Source organism: Grus americana, chromosome 10 (genome assembly GCF_028858705.1).
Source record: "Grus americana isolate bGruAme1 chromosome 10, bGruAme1.mat, whole genome shotgun sequence".
In the NCBI taxonomy this organism is placed as follows: domain Eukaryota; kingdom Metazoa; phylum Chordata; class Aves; order Gruiformes; family Gruidae; genus Grus; species Grus americana.
The window spans coordinates 20,564,741-20,581,240 of record NC_072861.1 but is presented as its reverse complement, the minus strand read 5'-3'; the positions used below and the strand labels follow the sequence as shown (position 1 = coordinate 20,581,240).

At 36.5% G+C, this 16,500-nt stretch overlaps 1 protein-coding gene across 3 annotated transcripts in view; it reads right to left on the bottom strand.

Moving 5' to 3' along the window:
- Window positions 1-260: 260 nt before the first annotated feature.
- ASB7 (ankyrin repeat and SOCS box containing 7) overlaps window positions 261-16,500 on the bottom strand; it is a 32,139-nt gene continuing 15,899 nt past the window's right edge. For 2 of the 3 annotated variants that reach the window (XM_054837156.1, XM_054837157.1), the window contains 2 exons: window positions 14,270-14,875; window positions 261-4,107 (listed from right to left, as the gene is read on the bottom strand). In XM_054837156.1, coding sequence (XP_054693131.1) covers window positions 3,968-4,107; window positions 14,270-14,875 — 746 coding nt within the window. In that variant the 3' untranslated portion in view covers window positions 261-3,967. Of the gene's footprint in view, window positions 4,108-14,261; window positions 14,876-16,500 lie in introns of all 3 variants that reach the window. The other variant, XM_054837159.1, reaches the window with a different exon arrangement.

Genomic DNA, 16,500 nt, shown 5'->3' with positions numbered 1-16,500 from the left:
GTGAGTTTTAAGCTCCTATTTACTGGTTAAAAAAAAAAAAAAATTTAAAAAAATTTAAAAATCACATTACAATTCATGAGACATCTGAACTCCTATTTGTGGGGACAAATTTGAGTACCAAATGAATTATCAGAATCACGTGCACAAGAGAAGGGAAAAGGAGCAGAAGAGACAGACAAACATGGAGAGAAAATGTGTAAAGTGGTATTATGTTATTAAAATATTACATTAGAAATAAACAGAACATAAACAAAAAAAGATTTTAACCAGGTTTAACTTTTTTTTTTAAATTCGAATTGACCCAAAGCAAAAACTTACATTGCAAAGGAAGAACAAAATACATTATGATATTGGTAACACAGCATTGCATGGAAGCTAGACTTGTGGGCAAGTTGCTCTTGTCACAACGTCATTGGGGGCTGTCCACAGATTTAACTGAGAAAGTCAGGATCCAATTTTTTCATCTAGCCCAGGTCCACCCTGATAAACACGCTACATATTCTCTTTTGCCTCTGGGTATTTATCTGATGAGCTTGTCCAGATGTGTTCTCCTACGATTGCCAACTAGAGCCAGAAAACTGAATTTTCCACACTATCCCGAGGAAGCCAGAGTTATTCCAAGCATGAGTGATAATGAATTTTTCTTTTTAAAAAAACCCAAACAAACCCAAAACAAAACAAAGAAAAAACACTCAAGAGCTTTTCAAACTAACAAGTATTGTCTATAATGTAAATAGTTTAGAAATATGGTAATTAAATAATCTAAAAAACACTCTTACTCTGCTGTACATTTATAAACATAAATATTTACAAAAACTTTCTGCTTTGTTTTAAAGGATGAGGTTTGCAGTTTGTTAATGATCAGAGTCTTTTACTCATATTGATTCTTTGGTGTATTTGCCAATTTTTTTAAGGTTTATTAAAAGTGTCCAACCGTGAATTTTAAGGTAATGGAACTAGGCTACATAGGAGTCTATATTATGCACTGCTCCTTCCACATTCTAGTCTGAATGAAAAACAAACTTCAGTTTGTTCTTCAAAGTATTTGTGCACAACATTTAAAAGAATAATTAAAAAAAAAAAAGACCAGAATCCCCATTATTGAAATTTGGGTAGGATTAACAATGAATAATCACACTTCACTTGCACTCGAGCACACGTATAACTTCAGATAGTGAACGGGACTATCGGTAGGTTCGGAGACACACACGTGCTGCGGTGCTTTGCAGAATCAAGGTCAGAGAAACCAGCTACAAGAGATGGCTTAGCATTGTGAGAAAGGGCAAGGGTTTCCCTCCACCTTGGGGAGGGGAGAGAGAGGATAGGGTGAAAATTAATTTAAAAGAAAGGCTTTATTACTGGCCTGAAATGTAGGTGTGTTCCCTTTAAATGTCAGTTACTTAAAAGAAATAACCAAAAAACAAACCTCAAACAATAAATAATGGAATTACACATTTCTTCATTAAATAGCATTCTTGTTACCAACAGTCTTCCATAATTTTCTTCAGTCACAGCAACAGACAGAACAAATAATTTGCCTTAATATAGATTGCAACTAAAATATACTCTAGATTACCTTAGAAAATATTACTGTAAAAATTCAGTGGGGAAGGACATTGGCTTAGACCAATTTACAAATGTAGTGAACAATACTAAGTATTTTTTTAGAAAAAGAAAGCAATTTTTAGGTTCTGATCTCATGTCACAAAACTGAAGATTCATGCTTAAAACCTGCCAGTCAATTCTTAACGTCTGTCCTATTTCAGTACTGGAGAGCTTAAAGATCCCAACGCCTGATCTTTCTTGCTTCAATAGGAGCCGACAGACACCATCAGGCGCATTGGCTCACACGCACAGCCCACTCAGGCTCTCAGGTTCTCCCTGCTACAATGACACCAGCATTACTTACAACCTGGAGGAAGCACTATAAAGCTCCACTGCCTAGAGGTGACCACCACATGGTGTTAAGACTGGACATCCTTGCTCGCACGTGCTGCTGAGCCATCAACTTTTGGTCACTGCTCAAGCAGGCTGGACTTGAACCAATACAAGTTGGAGATAAAAAGGTTCAACATCCCATTAACAATCCTCTGAGCCATGAATCTCCAAAAATCACTTATTGTTTGGAAACCTGATGCAATGCCAGGCACAAGAGAGAGAGTTAATCCTCCTTGCTTGCCACAGTTCCGGTGCATCCATTAGCAGTGATAAGGTTCGTGCTCAAGGAACTGCGGTCCAGGGTTATAAGATATTAAAAGGAACTAGCGGAGTTAAATAACATGAGTATACCTGCTTCACCTTGCTTTTCATCTTTTTAATGTTAAATACTTTGAAAGTGACAGTGTTAAACTTAAAAGCCACCACTATTCCTTTCATCTCCCCGCCTCCATTGGTGTAATTGGTACAAAAGCACTCCTGAATCAGAGAGGCTCTTTGGGAGCCAGCAGGATGGCAAAACAAAAGTAGAGGACACTGGTGAGAACCTTATGACGACTCCATTATCCTTTGAAAACAGAGCGAAACAACTGCACATTTTGGCCCAATCTTTTTTCAATACCAAGAACTTTTTTTTTTTTTTTTTTTTTTATGATCAGAAACAAAACTCTTTAACAGATCTTTTTAATATTTAGTATGGAAAACACATTCAGTAGCCGAATTTCAGTACTCCTTTCAGTTGCTGCTTTCAGATTAATTGGAAACCCTTTAATGTTTTTGCAAAATTTAAACTTCCAATGTCTGTTCTTGTTAGTGCACATATTAAATGCATCTTAATAACTTATGTGCACTTCCCACTCTCCATCCTGAAACAAAGTGAATTTCAGAGCAACCAAAAAAAAAAAAAAATCCATCACTGCCTTTAAAATAAAAGTGTTTAGCCAATTTCTTTTCTTTTTTTTACATGGACATAATTTAGCTGAGAACCTGTAGATAAAAATCTCAACTGAAAGTGAAATAAAGCAGGTAATACATTCATGAAATTCAGGGAGTAATAACGAACAGCAACTGCCACATCACTTTAGTAATGTCACGTCAACACTACGGCGAGGCAGCAGTTCCTATTCTCACAAATAATGCACTGAGACTAAATGAAGAATAGTGGGGGGGGGGAAATCACACATAAAGGGAAGATACATCAGAAAGATTATTGCACAGGAGGCACTGTATGAGAAACAGAATACATTGGCTTCAAAAAAAAAAATCTAAATTTGTTTACTCTTAAGTTAATGTAAAAAATAGAGAGGCTATGCCTCTCTGTAGTGTACTGTCACTGTTAAAAATAGACTTACAAACAGCCGCCCATTTAACAGGGAAAGTCAGGAAAGAAGAGGGCCTGAATTTTATGGGCATCCCAACTACAGGAATTAGGAAAAGAATAATATAAAAAGAGCCAATGTATAGACCCTCAAATTGAATAGGGTAACTGCATTTTTTCCCTAATTTCCAAATCATATTCATACAGTACCCTAGGACATGTTGATTATCAACTCTTCCCTCTATCCTGCAAAAACATACACCCTGCCAGAGACAAGAGTCTCAGAGACAACAGGGCTCTGAAGGTCTTTCTATCAGTATCCTTTTGCAGGACTGGTGCCTTGATTTCCAAACTTTATTTTCTTGAATAATTGCTCAGCATGCCAATTCAAACCAACCGCTTCCCTTGAGAGGCTACCTTCCATCTCCACTGCAAGTCTGCATACTTAATGTGAAAACAAACAAACAAAAAGCCAACAGCAATTTTTAAAATGTAATATTGTATAGAAAGCTTGGACCTTGTAAACTTGGACCAAGAAACCAAAAATTAAGACCTTCTAGCGTGTGGTATAAAAAACCCAAGGAAGTGTATACCTGCCTTCTGACTTCACAGAAAAATCAGAATTTGCATAGGATATACTTTGTGCAAGGCAACAAGCCTCTTCAGTATCTGGAATATAACTAATCTTGCTCAGAGTTCTTCTCTTCATGGATATCAGATATCATCAAATTTGTGTTTTAAGTAGTCTTTCATGACCTTGGCAATGGGTAGTTCATCAAGTAGTTTTAGGTTTTGAAGGCCTATACACTGACGGATTTTAATTCGGCATAGATCTTGCAAGTTTCTGGGCTGTCCTGAAAAGACAAAAGGAACACATAAAAGTAAAAGTATGTTTAAAATGTGATCATTTAAGAGCTCATTTACTCAGTAAAATCACAGATGTTTGCTGTTTTCTAAGAGGCAGAGGGAAGGGAAAAATTACAAGAGAAAAAGGGTGGAAGTTAATACCTTCCTAACGAGTAACAACTCAATGAAATCAAGGGATGAATCCTAAAAACATTTTTACATACACATAATTTTACTGATCCCAGTGTAAAGTGACATTATCAATGTGAGGATTCCCACGAGGTGGCAACATACACTTAAGCATCGTAGAACAGCGCAATTTCTCCATTTAACTTTTTGTGGTTTTTTTTTCTATCCTTGTAACACCTGGGGAAAGAAAACCCTCAGTCTCGCTTCTTTTCAAACATTAAGAGAAAAACTTCTATGTTCAACTGTAACAGGACTATGCAGTTTCCTTAGAGAATTAAGCTTTATAAAAGTTATTCAAGTATCGTGTGGCAGAGTTAAAGATTGCTTTTTTCCCTTCAAAAGAAAAGACGAAGTCTTTAGGCTTTGGATGCAGACACCGCCTCGTCAAACAGAAAGAGACGAAAATATGAGTTAACCACTGTCCACAGAGGAAAAGGTTTACTGACATCACATGCACTTCAGAATTTCTGGCAAGGATTTTCCAAAATAATCGGTTCCCTTTCAAATTCGTTCTTAACAGGAAACTATTCAAACACCTTGACAAAGGCTCCCCCATGCAACATAACATAAAAAAGGTTAATCTAGCCTTCTATCTGAACGTACCCAGCAATGGATCCCAAGGAAGAAACAGAAAAACAGCAGAACAAGAGACATTGAGAAATCCTGTCCCAATATACCCTTCTAGCTTTCAGCACCGGTGCCTTTGGGCCTTCCTAAGCCAGCGATTGCACACAGATCTATGTCTTTAATAGCTGTGAACGGCCTGCCCTTTGTAAGTCTGTCTAATGTTTTTTGAACCCATTCATACTTTCAGTATCCAAAACATCCTGTGGCAACAAATTTCACAATGTAATTAGGCGTTCACTGGAAAACTACAAAGTGCTTTTATTTATTTTAGATCTGCTTCCTGATCACTTCGCTGCGTGCCTACCATTCTTTCAGTTACAAAAAAAAATAACGAATAATTGTTCTCATGCCAGTCATGATTTTACATACCTTTATATTAATCTCCATCCTCCACTCATGCTTGGTACCTCTTTCCAAAGCTGAAGACTATTTAATAACCTCCCACCACAGGAACCACTCCAAACCTCTGACCAAACTAGCTGCCTGCCTTTGTGCTTTTTCCTCATTCTGCTATCTCTTTTTTGAAATTATCCCAATAACACATTGTGCTAATCAGTATTTTGATCATCGACTTAACTGTGTCATGGCCTGGAAAAAAAAAAAAAAAAAAAGGCTTACACAGTTACGGCACCCGATGGCTGTTTGAGTCAAAATACTTGGTACCATGAACAACATAGGTGCTTATGCCGGTATCAAGATAATCTGTCACCAGCAGAGCAACTTACTGCAGTCTTCCATTATCTATATCATCGTTAATGGTAAAAGACAGTGCTTGCTTTTGCAAAGAAAGGCATGGCGATTTTATTGAGCTCACTACTTGAATCTATCCTTTCTTTAAAAAGCAGTACAAAACAACAAAAGTGACTTCAAATAACTTAGGTGGATGTTTCCAATTAGCTTTCCTGAGCTGCTACCAACTAAGCAGGACATTTTTGGAAGAGGAAACACCTTCCGTACAGGGCTCGATGCAGGCGGGCTTTGTGGTGGACAGTAGGATGCTGTCAGCTCACTGGGCACAAACCTGTTCTGAGGAGACGGGAGGGCTTTTGTCACCGGAGCCAGCCCCAGAGCTGACTTCGGAGCCCATCCCTTCTTCCATCCTCCTCCTAGTTCAGCAACAACCCTTCTATCAGCTAAATAGACATTGACTTTATGAGTTTATTAGACTTTCCTGGTAAGCAAAGAGTGAAAAGATTATGAAACTATTTCCTGTTTTCTACTCTGGGCATTTTGTACATGGTTTCAGTTACCCTTTATAGTGAGTTCCCCCTTTTTTCCCCCTGCGTGGATTTTTCTATAGAAATGGGCTGACAGACAGGTATACACTGGGATTTATCTTAAGCACTAAAATTATCCGAGGTAAGCTAGCAGAAGTAATGCATGAAAATAGTCTCAGCCTGTTTTTTAAGAAATTTGATTTGAAATTAAAGAACATGAAAATTTGAGTTTCCTTCAATTAAGTTTAAAATTCTTTTATTATACTTACCACCACAGTATTTAAATGTCAATTTATTTTTAATTATATCCTTCAGCCATGACTTAGAATATAGATCATTAGTTACTTTGTCCACTGGTGGTTTCTTCTTAGCAATTTTTTTTTTCCCCCCACCTGAAGGAATGAATTTATACAACTCGGACAACAACTGAATGCTCAAGCTTCAGGGAAATAAAAGTTACTTTTGGTAAGAAACCCAGCAGAGGAATCTTTACAGTGATAAAGAAATAGTTCTAATGCTTTAAATGTGAATGCAAACAGGGTTCAGAAAGGATGCACCTTTTCAAAAGTTAACTGCAAACAGCAGTGTTGGAGGGTATACAGGACTACAGATCTATCTGTGTATTTTCTGTAGTAGAGTACACAATAATACAGCTATGAGACACTGATTTCTGGTTTCAGAAATGAATGCCTTTTAATTAACATCCTATGGGTTTTTTGAGAACAAAATGGAACAGACAACTTAAAATACCCAGAAGAAATTGGTCATCAGTTAATTCAAAAAGACCTGATTATCAAGTGTATGACATTTTCCCCTGATAAGCCTAAAAATATTTCCTGGGAATGTGTTAACAATGGACATTTCCAGTGTTAAGCACCAGTTGCTACATCTAGTGGCTGTTAGTGTCTTAGGTCACGTCTTGCAAATTCCAGGCTTATTAATGCATTTGTGATTTATTAGAAACGGTGTCTAGAACACTTACTCATTCTTGGTTGCATCTGAATGAAAAAGAAAAAAAATAAAGGATTACAGACCAATGTCAGTGAACCTTGGTTTGGCAAATGAAAAATGTTATTAGTAATTTGGCAAAGTAAGACATGTTAAATGATGAATAAAGTCCTGTTTAAAAACAATTAGGAAGTAGCAACTTTGGTTATATCCTGCATCACAAGTTTGGAAAGTTATTTAGACAAATAAGCTAGAAAGGAAGAGAATTAAAAAAGAAACAAAAACCCCACAAACATAAAAGGTAAGATTGACCTAATTACCACTATCATTAAAAACAGTGATATAAAACTACTGATCACCTTAAAAAAAACCCAATGCATCCCTGATCCGGTCTCCCGGGGACACTCTGATGACGGCAGTGCTGTTATTCCGGAGCAGTTGGGTTATTGTCAGGCTGTTACACAACCCGAGTTCCCATCAGGGCAGCAAACACCTGCCACTGGTGTAGAGCTGAAGGTTTGCTAACATGTTCACTAGAACATGTTAGATACTTCAGTCCATTTATTTTGCAAGCTTTATAGTGATAATCAAATAAATTAGAAGTATTAATTACAGGAAAAAGGATGTATAGTTCATTTTTTGTCTTCCGTGGCTGATGCTGCATGCTGTAATGGAAAGCAGAAATCCCCACCAACGCACTTCTTGTGTATAGTTTCCCAAACATGACAGAAAAGTTTCTTCCAAACAGAAGAAATGTAAAACAGAGTTATAAAATGAAGAGGAATTGCTTTTTGATTTTTTTTCTCTCTAGAGGCAGCAGACTTCAGTACGTATAAAATTTAAACATCTTCCTAACTCAGTTCTTCAACTGCTAACAAAGTTCCTGAGCTTCCCCCTCCTTAAATATTTAATAATTATTTTGCTTAAATAATGAAATACACCTTTTAAATTTTTATTAATAGATTGACCTTCTCTGGTAAAGTAAGGGGATAAAAAAAAGCATGTTTTAACAGCAAGAAATTAATACAATTAATCCTGAATTTCCACTCAATACTCCATTCCTTTCCTTTTTGCAGTTTCAAGATTTTTCTGCTATCTATCTGGGAGTTTGCTGTTCTATCCTAGACACAGACAAAACTTATGTTTAGGATTCACTACCTATACAAAGAACTGTATGTCATCGTTACAAGTGCTCCAGAACTTATGCATTTAGACTTGTGCCTGCCCATTTTTCCTATGCAGACCATACCCCCAAGAAATAAAAAACTAACTCACCTAATAGGTCTAAATTTAAGGATCATTAAGGTGAAATACTAGACCTGTAAGGACTCTCACTCAGTTTTAAGCAAACGTGTTATAAAAGTGGAAAGGAGGAATCCCTACCACTTTCCTCCACTGAAGATACAAGAGCACCTGCGCAAAGCAAAAATCATGAACTGACCTGTTTTGTTACCCAAAAGAAAACTTAGGAGTAACTGAAATTAATACACTTGTAAGCTGTGAGAAGATCCCTTCTGATGTATTGTTCTACCTACTAAAATTAAAAAAAGTACTTTTAAAAAGCAAAAAAACAGTGTCATTGGTTTGAAGTGGATAGGCAGTTTCTGAAGTTAAAAAATGAAAAATAACATCAGTGACATACTTCAGAAGCTGCCCACAGTTTTCTCTGCAATATTAATACATTTCTTTAGAAAAAAGCTTACAGTGGTATTTCTCAAACTGAGCCTCTGCCTCCCCTGGGAATTGTGAAAGGCTGAAAATAGTAGCAAGAAACCATTTGGTAGTTTCTTTTTAGCTACAAAGGAAACTTAAAAATAAAAGTTTTGTGAAACATTAAAAAAGAAGTGGAAATCAGGCTGATGTATGGCTGGCAGCAGCTCAGTTCCTCTAGAGTATCACAATAAGTATTTATATTCACAGCTAACTATTACATCCATCTCTTATTTGACAACTGTGAAGGAACTACCAGCAATTAAATTTAGTTATGACTTTGTTGGCTTTTTGTGTGTGTGTGTGTGTGGTGGAATTAAAAAAGATAATTGAACTTATTAACTGACGACTTACATCCACCAGCCAAGAAACACATTGATGGGGATGCACAAAGAGGATCATACTGAAAGGATGTGAACGCCTAGTAAATGGCTGTTGCTGCACTGGATGGGGATTCAGCTGTTCACTGCAACAGGAGCAGGTCTAACAGCATAGGAAATGCATTGTCTTGTACTCTGTAAAAAACAATAGAGTAACTGAGATGGTATTTGGGCTTCCAGCATTCAAAATGCCAGAAAAAGCCAGTATCAAGAATCTATAGCTCTGAAATATATTAATATAAGACATACAGGGCTGAATTTAGACAGAAAGAAAATTACAGAGTGTTCACTGAGAAAACGAACAAACTCCTTGAACCAGAATCTAGCTCAACAGGACAAAGAGAGCTTTTAATTCTTTTTAACTGGATATCATACAAGTTATTTTAAAAGTTCTAGTTTAATTTTGCATTCAGTATGCCTCTGTTAGAATACCTGAGCTTGAAGTACGTTCTCATTGCTCTTTGAAAAACAATTCTCCACAATGAGTTTTAGATACCTATCAAGTATCGATATATCTGGCACAGAAAATATGTACCAAGGAAGAATGTATTTTGAACTGAAAATTTAAATATGGAAAAGCAGAATGCCAGTAAAGTTCCATGTTAAGTATAACAGGTGTGTTTAGCAATGAAATTAAGATTTGATTATATCCTGCATCCTGCTTGTATAAGTTTTTTTTAAAAAATGTTTTGTAACATTTCTATAAATTTCAGTCTTACTGAAATTGCTATGGAAATTCAGCTAAGAATTTCAATACCATCATGTTTATCTATTTTTAGGAGACAGTGAAGTGCTCTGAACATAAAGACAGGCTTCAGATGCATTGTTACACTATTTTTACATTATAGCAGAGTACAACATAGGTGTGCAAATAGAAGTGGGGGGGTGGCTGTTCCTTACATGCCACATGTAAAAATAGATAATTTTTTTATATAGGCTTCTTCAAAAAACTCTTATATATATATATCTGTATATAGCTATTAAAAAGATGATTCAACTGCTTAATATAAACAGTCAACTGCACTCTGAGTCAGTAGCTACATTTTTCAGTATCACACTAGGCAGTTCTGAGTTGAGAGTTAAACAATTATTGGAAAGGTACCTTCCTTCTTTCTAGAAAGAAAAAAATTGGGCTATGTCTTTGTAAAAGTATCAAAAACTATACTGGTCTTTAACAAACAGGTACCCGCAATCTGCAGAAAGTAACCATGATTCAGACGGAATTAGTTTATCGCTGATCCAGCTAAAATGAAAACTATAAAATAACCCTCTTACTCTGGTTCCCTGCATAACTCTGGATGACAAAGCAGACCACATTCATCAGTGCAAGACTTCCAGCAGCACCCAAGGAAGCAGACACAGCTTGCAATTCCAGTAAAGTTCTTCTATGTTATAACAAACATGAAGATACTGTTTCCTTTGCAATTATCCACATTATAAAATATGTAGAAATCTACTTAACTCACTATGACACTTCTGTATTCATGAAAGTTTAAACTATGCAGAGATCCTTTTTAAAATGTTCTTCCAGTAAAAAAAAGTGAAAAGTTATCTTTATTTAGCAAAGGAATAGAGACAAAGAATGTATAAGGATTTCCTTAAACAGACTTTTGTCTAAATTTTTCTGCACATTTACAGTGCTATATAAACCTAAACACAAAATTACACTTTCCAGTCAAAGGCAAAGATTTGCCCTTTGAAAAATAAAAAAAAGAAAAAAAAAGAAATTAAGTATTTGTAGTTGAATTCATTTGGTGGCCTTCAGATCTTGTTCCAGATCTGAAATTATTTCTCTGACAGATGTTAACATACATGCCACATTACACTGCTATGGCCATATCCATTTACTTAGCTATCTGCCTTGATACAGACAAGCAACTCGCATAGCGAGTTATAGACTCTCTTGTCCCCTATGTTAGTTGAACAATGATTAAATTAAATGAGAGCTATGGGGAGGGGAAAGGGTTCAAGCTTTTTTTACTCCCCTTTTTGGAATTTTTAGTATCTTGAAGTTTATTTAAACCTGTAAGTATTTTTCTAATGCTTGCATTTTTTTCCTACCTCCAGCATTCTCTTTGTAAGTTTTAATATTCTCAAATGCCATTCAACTTCAGCTTCAACATAAATCATTCCATCCAGGACTGTAATTGCACATGTTAATTCTGTAGATATATGCACCACCAAAAAAATAAAAATGTCTGTAAGTATATTTATCTTAATATATATTATATACATGCATCTCTTAATTTTGCATAAGCGTATTCCAAGCTTAACCCATTGACACTCCTGAAGAGGCAGGTTCAGATCTCTTAAAACTGAAGTGCTCCAAAACAACTCTTGATCAGAAGATCTCAGGTACTATGGTGGTTGCCAATAAATGTTTTTTGGAGTAAGAAAGTATAATACAGATAAGGAAAAGGATTAAGAAAATCATTGAGCAATTTTCATCTTCAATATTGCTTTTTCACAGGGAGACTTTACTCATTTTTGTATTATAAAAAAAGAAAAAAAAAAGATTTGAATGAATGTCTAAACACCAAGTCAATGGCAGACTCATGATGAAAAACTTTGTTGTTCCTAAATTCCAGTTTTGTGCTTAAATACTGAGACACAACTACAGACTAATGTCCTTCCTCTTGGAATTATTCTAGGAGCAAAGGAACCTCTACCTACAACCAGGAAGAATATCAGATCTGCAGAGTCACACCCCAAAAATCTAATACCTTCTTGAAGACCCTCGGGGTCAATACTGAGTATTTCTGAGAGCTTGGTTTCCTGCCTGTTACTCACAACTGGGGACCTGGGCTAAAGGCCGTGATTATTATCGATTGTAATACCTACCAAACCAAAAAGAAATTCACATATGATGTTGTCTGAGGAACTGAAACTGTATAAATATGTTTTCAGAGTATAAAAAAAATTAGCTATTTACATCTTACATGTAGATTGCTAAATAGGATCCCATTTATATGAAGCATGCAACCACTTTCACTTGAAGACACAAATCGGTTTGATAACTTTCACATATATTGACCTTTAAGCTTAAAAATTTTCATGTACTGTAGAAGTAAAAACTACTTCCTGTTTTAGCATCAAATATACTCTTCAAAACTTCAGATGCACATATAAAACTTACAGCTGCGGATTTCTATATTAAGCACTTAGCATAAAGTTCAAACAAACTAGAAATTCCCGTTAAGCCCTATGACCAAGGCACTGTTACCAACCAAAAGAGATCATTTCAGGAAGACTGACTTCCACTAGAAGAATTCTCTAAAAAAATTTATAAATTTTTCTTCTAGTAAATACATATTGCAATAGACTCAGAAACAAGATTCTTCCCCAAAGTGCTACAGCGTGAGATCTCGATTCCCTGTACACAGTCTGATCTAATTGGGAACTCCGCTACGAAAATCCCAGCTCACTCTTTATCCATTTCATCTCTCCTACACCATCTTATTAAAGCGATTATTCATGAAAACTGCGGAAGACAGCGTTTGGAAATTTATCATAAGGGCAGTAGAGTCTGTTTATAGCTGTTTGTAAACAAGTATTTGTAGTAATTTTGCTCAGAAGTACAAAGCTGAAATGTTTTTGTCAGCAGTGTCCTCCCTGTTTTCCTAGTTCTCCCTCCATCAGCACAAAACTGGGATAGTTCCAGCACTGTTACATCGGCCACAAATTTAAGCTACTTTTTTGTAGCAGAATTTACTTCTCAACATCAAACCCTTAAGGTACAGAATCTGCAAACTAAGAGTAAGGTACAGTACTGGTTTACAACTTTCTGAATTAGTTTTTAGATGTTGAGGAAACACCAAAGCGGTCTAAAACTTCATGCTTACCAATACATCCTAAGATTGTGAAAAATTGCAAGTCTGCTAATAACCCTGACAGTGCTACTATATAGTGAGAGGCTCCCAAAAAGGAAACCAGAAGGAAATGCATTTGAGTGAGAAGGGGCAAATTAAAACAAAATCTATTAGTTGCTTGTATTTCTTATAACTTCCACCTTTCCAAAAATTCTCTTTCGATTTCAGACATGAACAAAAATAACACTGCAAATCATAAAGACAAAAATGAAATTCCAAATGCTTCTATGTGTCAGCTACTGACAATAGATCTCAGCTGATTCACTCCCAGCCCACACTAAATTTCAGTTACTTTGCAGAGTATATAAGATGCCTAATTCTCATTAAAAACTACCACATCCAAATAAATAAAAGGAACTGTAGGGGAAAAAAAGGATATATTAAATACCCTACCCTCTGAAGCACAAAGATCATCCTAGTAGGATGATAATTTATCAGGCCATCTTAATATGTTTGAATTAGCAAACTCCTGCTAATTGTTAATCAGCAATTCCTAAATGCTTTAGGCAATACTATAATTATGAAACACTACTATAGCATTCCACATTGAATGAGAAAGGAAGAAAAAACTTTCAGTAGATCTAGCACACCAAAAGCTGATAATCAAAAGTGACCAGAATATGAGGACACTAATACTCTTTTTAAATATCAGAAATCATGAGTTAAAATCTCTTTCATATTTCAAAGTCATCAACAAAATCAAATCAAAGCTACACAGCACATGAAACCCCTTCAAGTTGCACAAATGAACTATGCCATTTTGTTGTCTGGTGCAGGGGAGAGAGGGAGAGAGAATGTGGGAGAACACAAAGCAGCAAAAGCTCTTTTCTGCCCTCGTTGTAGCGCCAGATGAAAAAGCCAGCAACTGCAGAGTATTTGCATGACGATTTAAAAAAAGCAAGACACTAAAAAACCCAAAAAACCCCCAAACAACAAAACAAAACCCAAACCTGCAAACATCTTGTGTGCTAAGGTCATTAATAAAATGAGATTTTACAGTTCACTTTTTAAAAATTAATGCTGCCTGTAGATATTTAAACGAAATATACTTAACATCAGCACCTTTGTAAGAGATTCCCAGTATCACAATCCCTTCACCTTCCCAGAAACTTTCTAGTGCATTTAAATAGCATCAAGGGGCAGAGAGGAAGCATTTTTTTCTGGGGCTAAATTCAAAGAAGGCTTTTAGAGGACACAGCGTCCTGTGATTAACTTCTCTTACATACATACTTGTCACTTCTTGTAAGAAATCCAGACAGGGTCGGCTACTTCCAGAAATACTTATTGAAACAGCCAGTGGGGTCTGTCCTTCATAGTTCCTTGTGTTAGTGTCTGCTCCATAATTATACAACATTTGTGCACAAAGCACATCATCTCTAAGAGCAGACAAGTGTAAGGGTGTCTGTCCATCTTCCAAGCGACCCAAGTTTGTATCCGCCCCTCTCTGAAGGAACATTCGGCAGTAAGAGTGATTGCTTTTGATCACAGCGTATCGTAACAGGAAACCATTTTGAATGTCGATGTTGGCATTGTGATCCAGAAGGATTTTCACACAGCTTGACCTCTCTCGGATAATGGCCAGCTGAAGCGGCGTAGTACCTTTATCACTGAGCGGATCAACCTCAGCCTTGAACTCCAACAGGAGTCTGACAAATGAGTCTCTGCCATAGTGGGCTGCTACATGGAGGGGAGTCCAACCATCGTTGCTTTTTGCATTAATAATGTCACTTCTATATTCCGATTCCAACATCAAGCGTGCAATCCTCGCTCGGCCATGCATGGCTGCATAATGCAGAGCAGTGAAGCCTCCAATTAAGTCCTTAACTGTGGGATCAGCTGAAGTTAAAATAAAATTAAAAAATAATTAGAAGGCATCACAGTAATCCAGTGCTGCAAAAAAAATTAAAATAATCAATTGGTTGAATGTTAGTCTTTTCAGGCATAGCATGACAAGATTTTTTGCACTTCAAATTAATTCTAGCTTTCACAAAAATGCTATTTTTAAGAAAAAGTTAGCTTATATTTAAGAAAGAGTTACACAAAAAAAAGGCTTTTTCTTTCATATACATATGTTTTCATTTCACAAATAGTTTCCACATCTTCCTAGCACTCTTAGGCTACTTACTCAAATCTCTCTGTCCATCCAGTTTTCCTCCAGCTCTACAATATTACATTTCTTTCTCAATGTTCAACTTTTTTATTTTCCCTTGTGTTGCTTCTTGGTCTTAAAAAGAAGCATGTGTAGAAACATCTGCTGTCCCAAATTGCGGATGTTTTGTGGTCTGGCAGGATTGAATTGTTTTTAGGGTGTAATACTGTATTAGGTAAAATGTTTCTCTGTGGTCTGCAGGATTTCCAAAGCATGTAGGATATATGTTATTTTAGATTATCTTGATAAAGCCCATTTTTATAGATGATGAATCTGTTCTGACTTTATAGTATTACAAAAATTTAAGATTTTACAAGAATGTAAGCAACCCCTTATGGAAGGAGTCAGGAAAAATGTTAGTGAAGAATACAAGTGATTACACAGATTATTTCCCCCTCCCCCAACATAGCACAAAACCTCAGATTCATTAATTTAAAAATTAAAATAATCAATTTACTTAATTTCCTCAATACACCTAGACTTCAAAAGCAAGTGACTATTCCCATGTACCAAATTAATTACCAAAGGAAAGGTGCCTGCCTCGTTACCATTTCTCAGCTACAGAACAAGCCAGGCTGCGAAGTTTCTCCTTCCATTATCTGTAGATGTTGCCTGTCGGGCGCTAAAAGGTACAAACTACAATTTGGAACTTTGAGGCACTTTCCTAACCTAAGTCTCCTAGCTGGTAAAGAGAGATACTATCTGCACAAGACACTAGCCTTAAGTTGACATGTTTTCAATACTCCTGGGTGTCTACTGAAACAACTGCTGGGGTCCATCCTTCGCAGTTGCTTGTGCTGTCTGCTCTGCAATCACAAAGCACATCATCTGTAAGCGCAGACAAGCATAAGGGTGTCTGCCCACCTTCCATAACCTTGACAGCCCTGTCCTTGCATCCTGGCACATTGAATTCTTTGTAATTTCCTCATCTAGACATACTGCGTTCAGAAGGAAAGTAGCAGTGGTCTGGGGGCAGGAGGGGGGGAGACAGGACACATGACATTGTGACCACGCAGGTTTAAAACAAACTTGGCTGAAGGCTATGAACATGCAATGCTCACACACATTGCCCAAGAGGAGAACTTGCTCTCCTGTATCACAGAGAGAGGGCAGAGTTTTCTGCTCGGATGCCATCACACCCAAACAGGAGAGGGGAAGAGGGTGGGAAACACCGATTTGTATCTCAAAATTCAGATCTGCTACAAGTTAAGTTCACAATACAATATAATTAGCAAGCTAGTTTAGCCTGAACATGTCTGAACCCATAAAGGTGATGACACAAAACAACAGGAATAAGCTTCTCCATATGGAC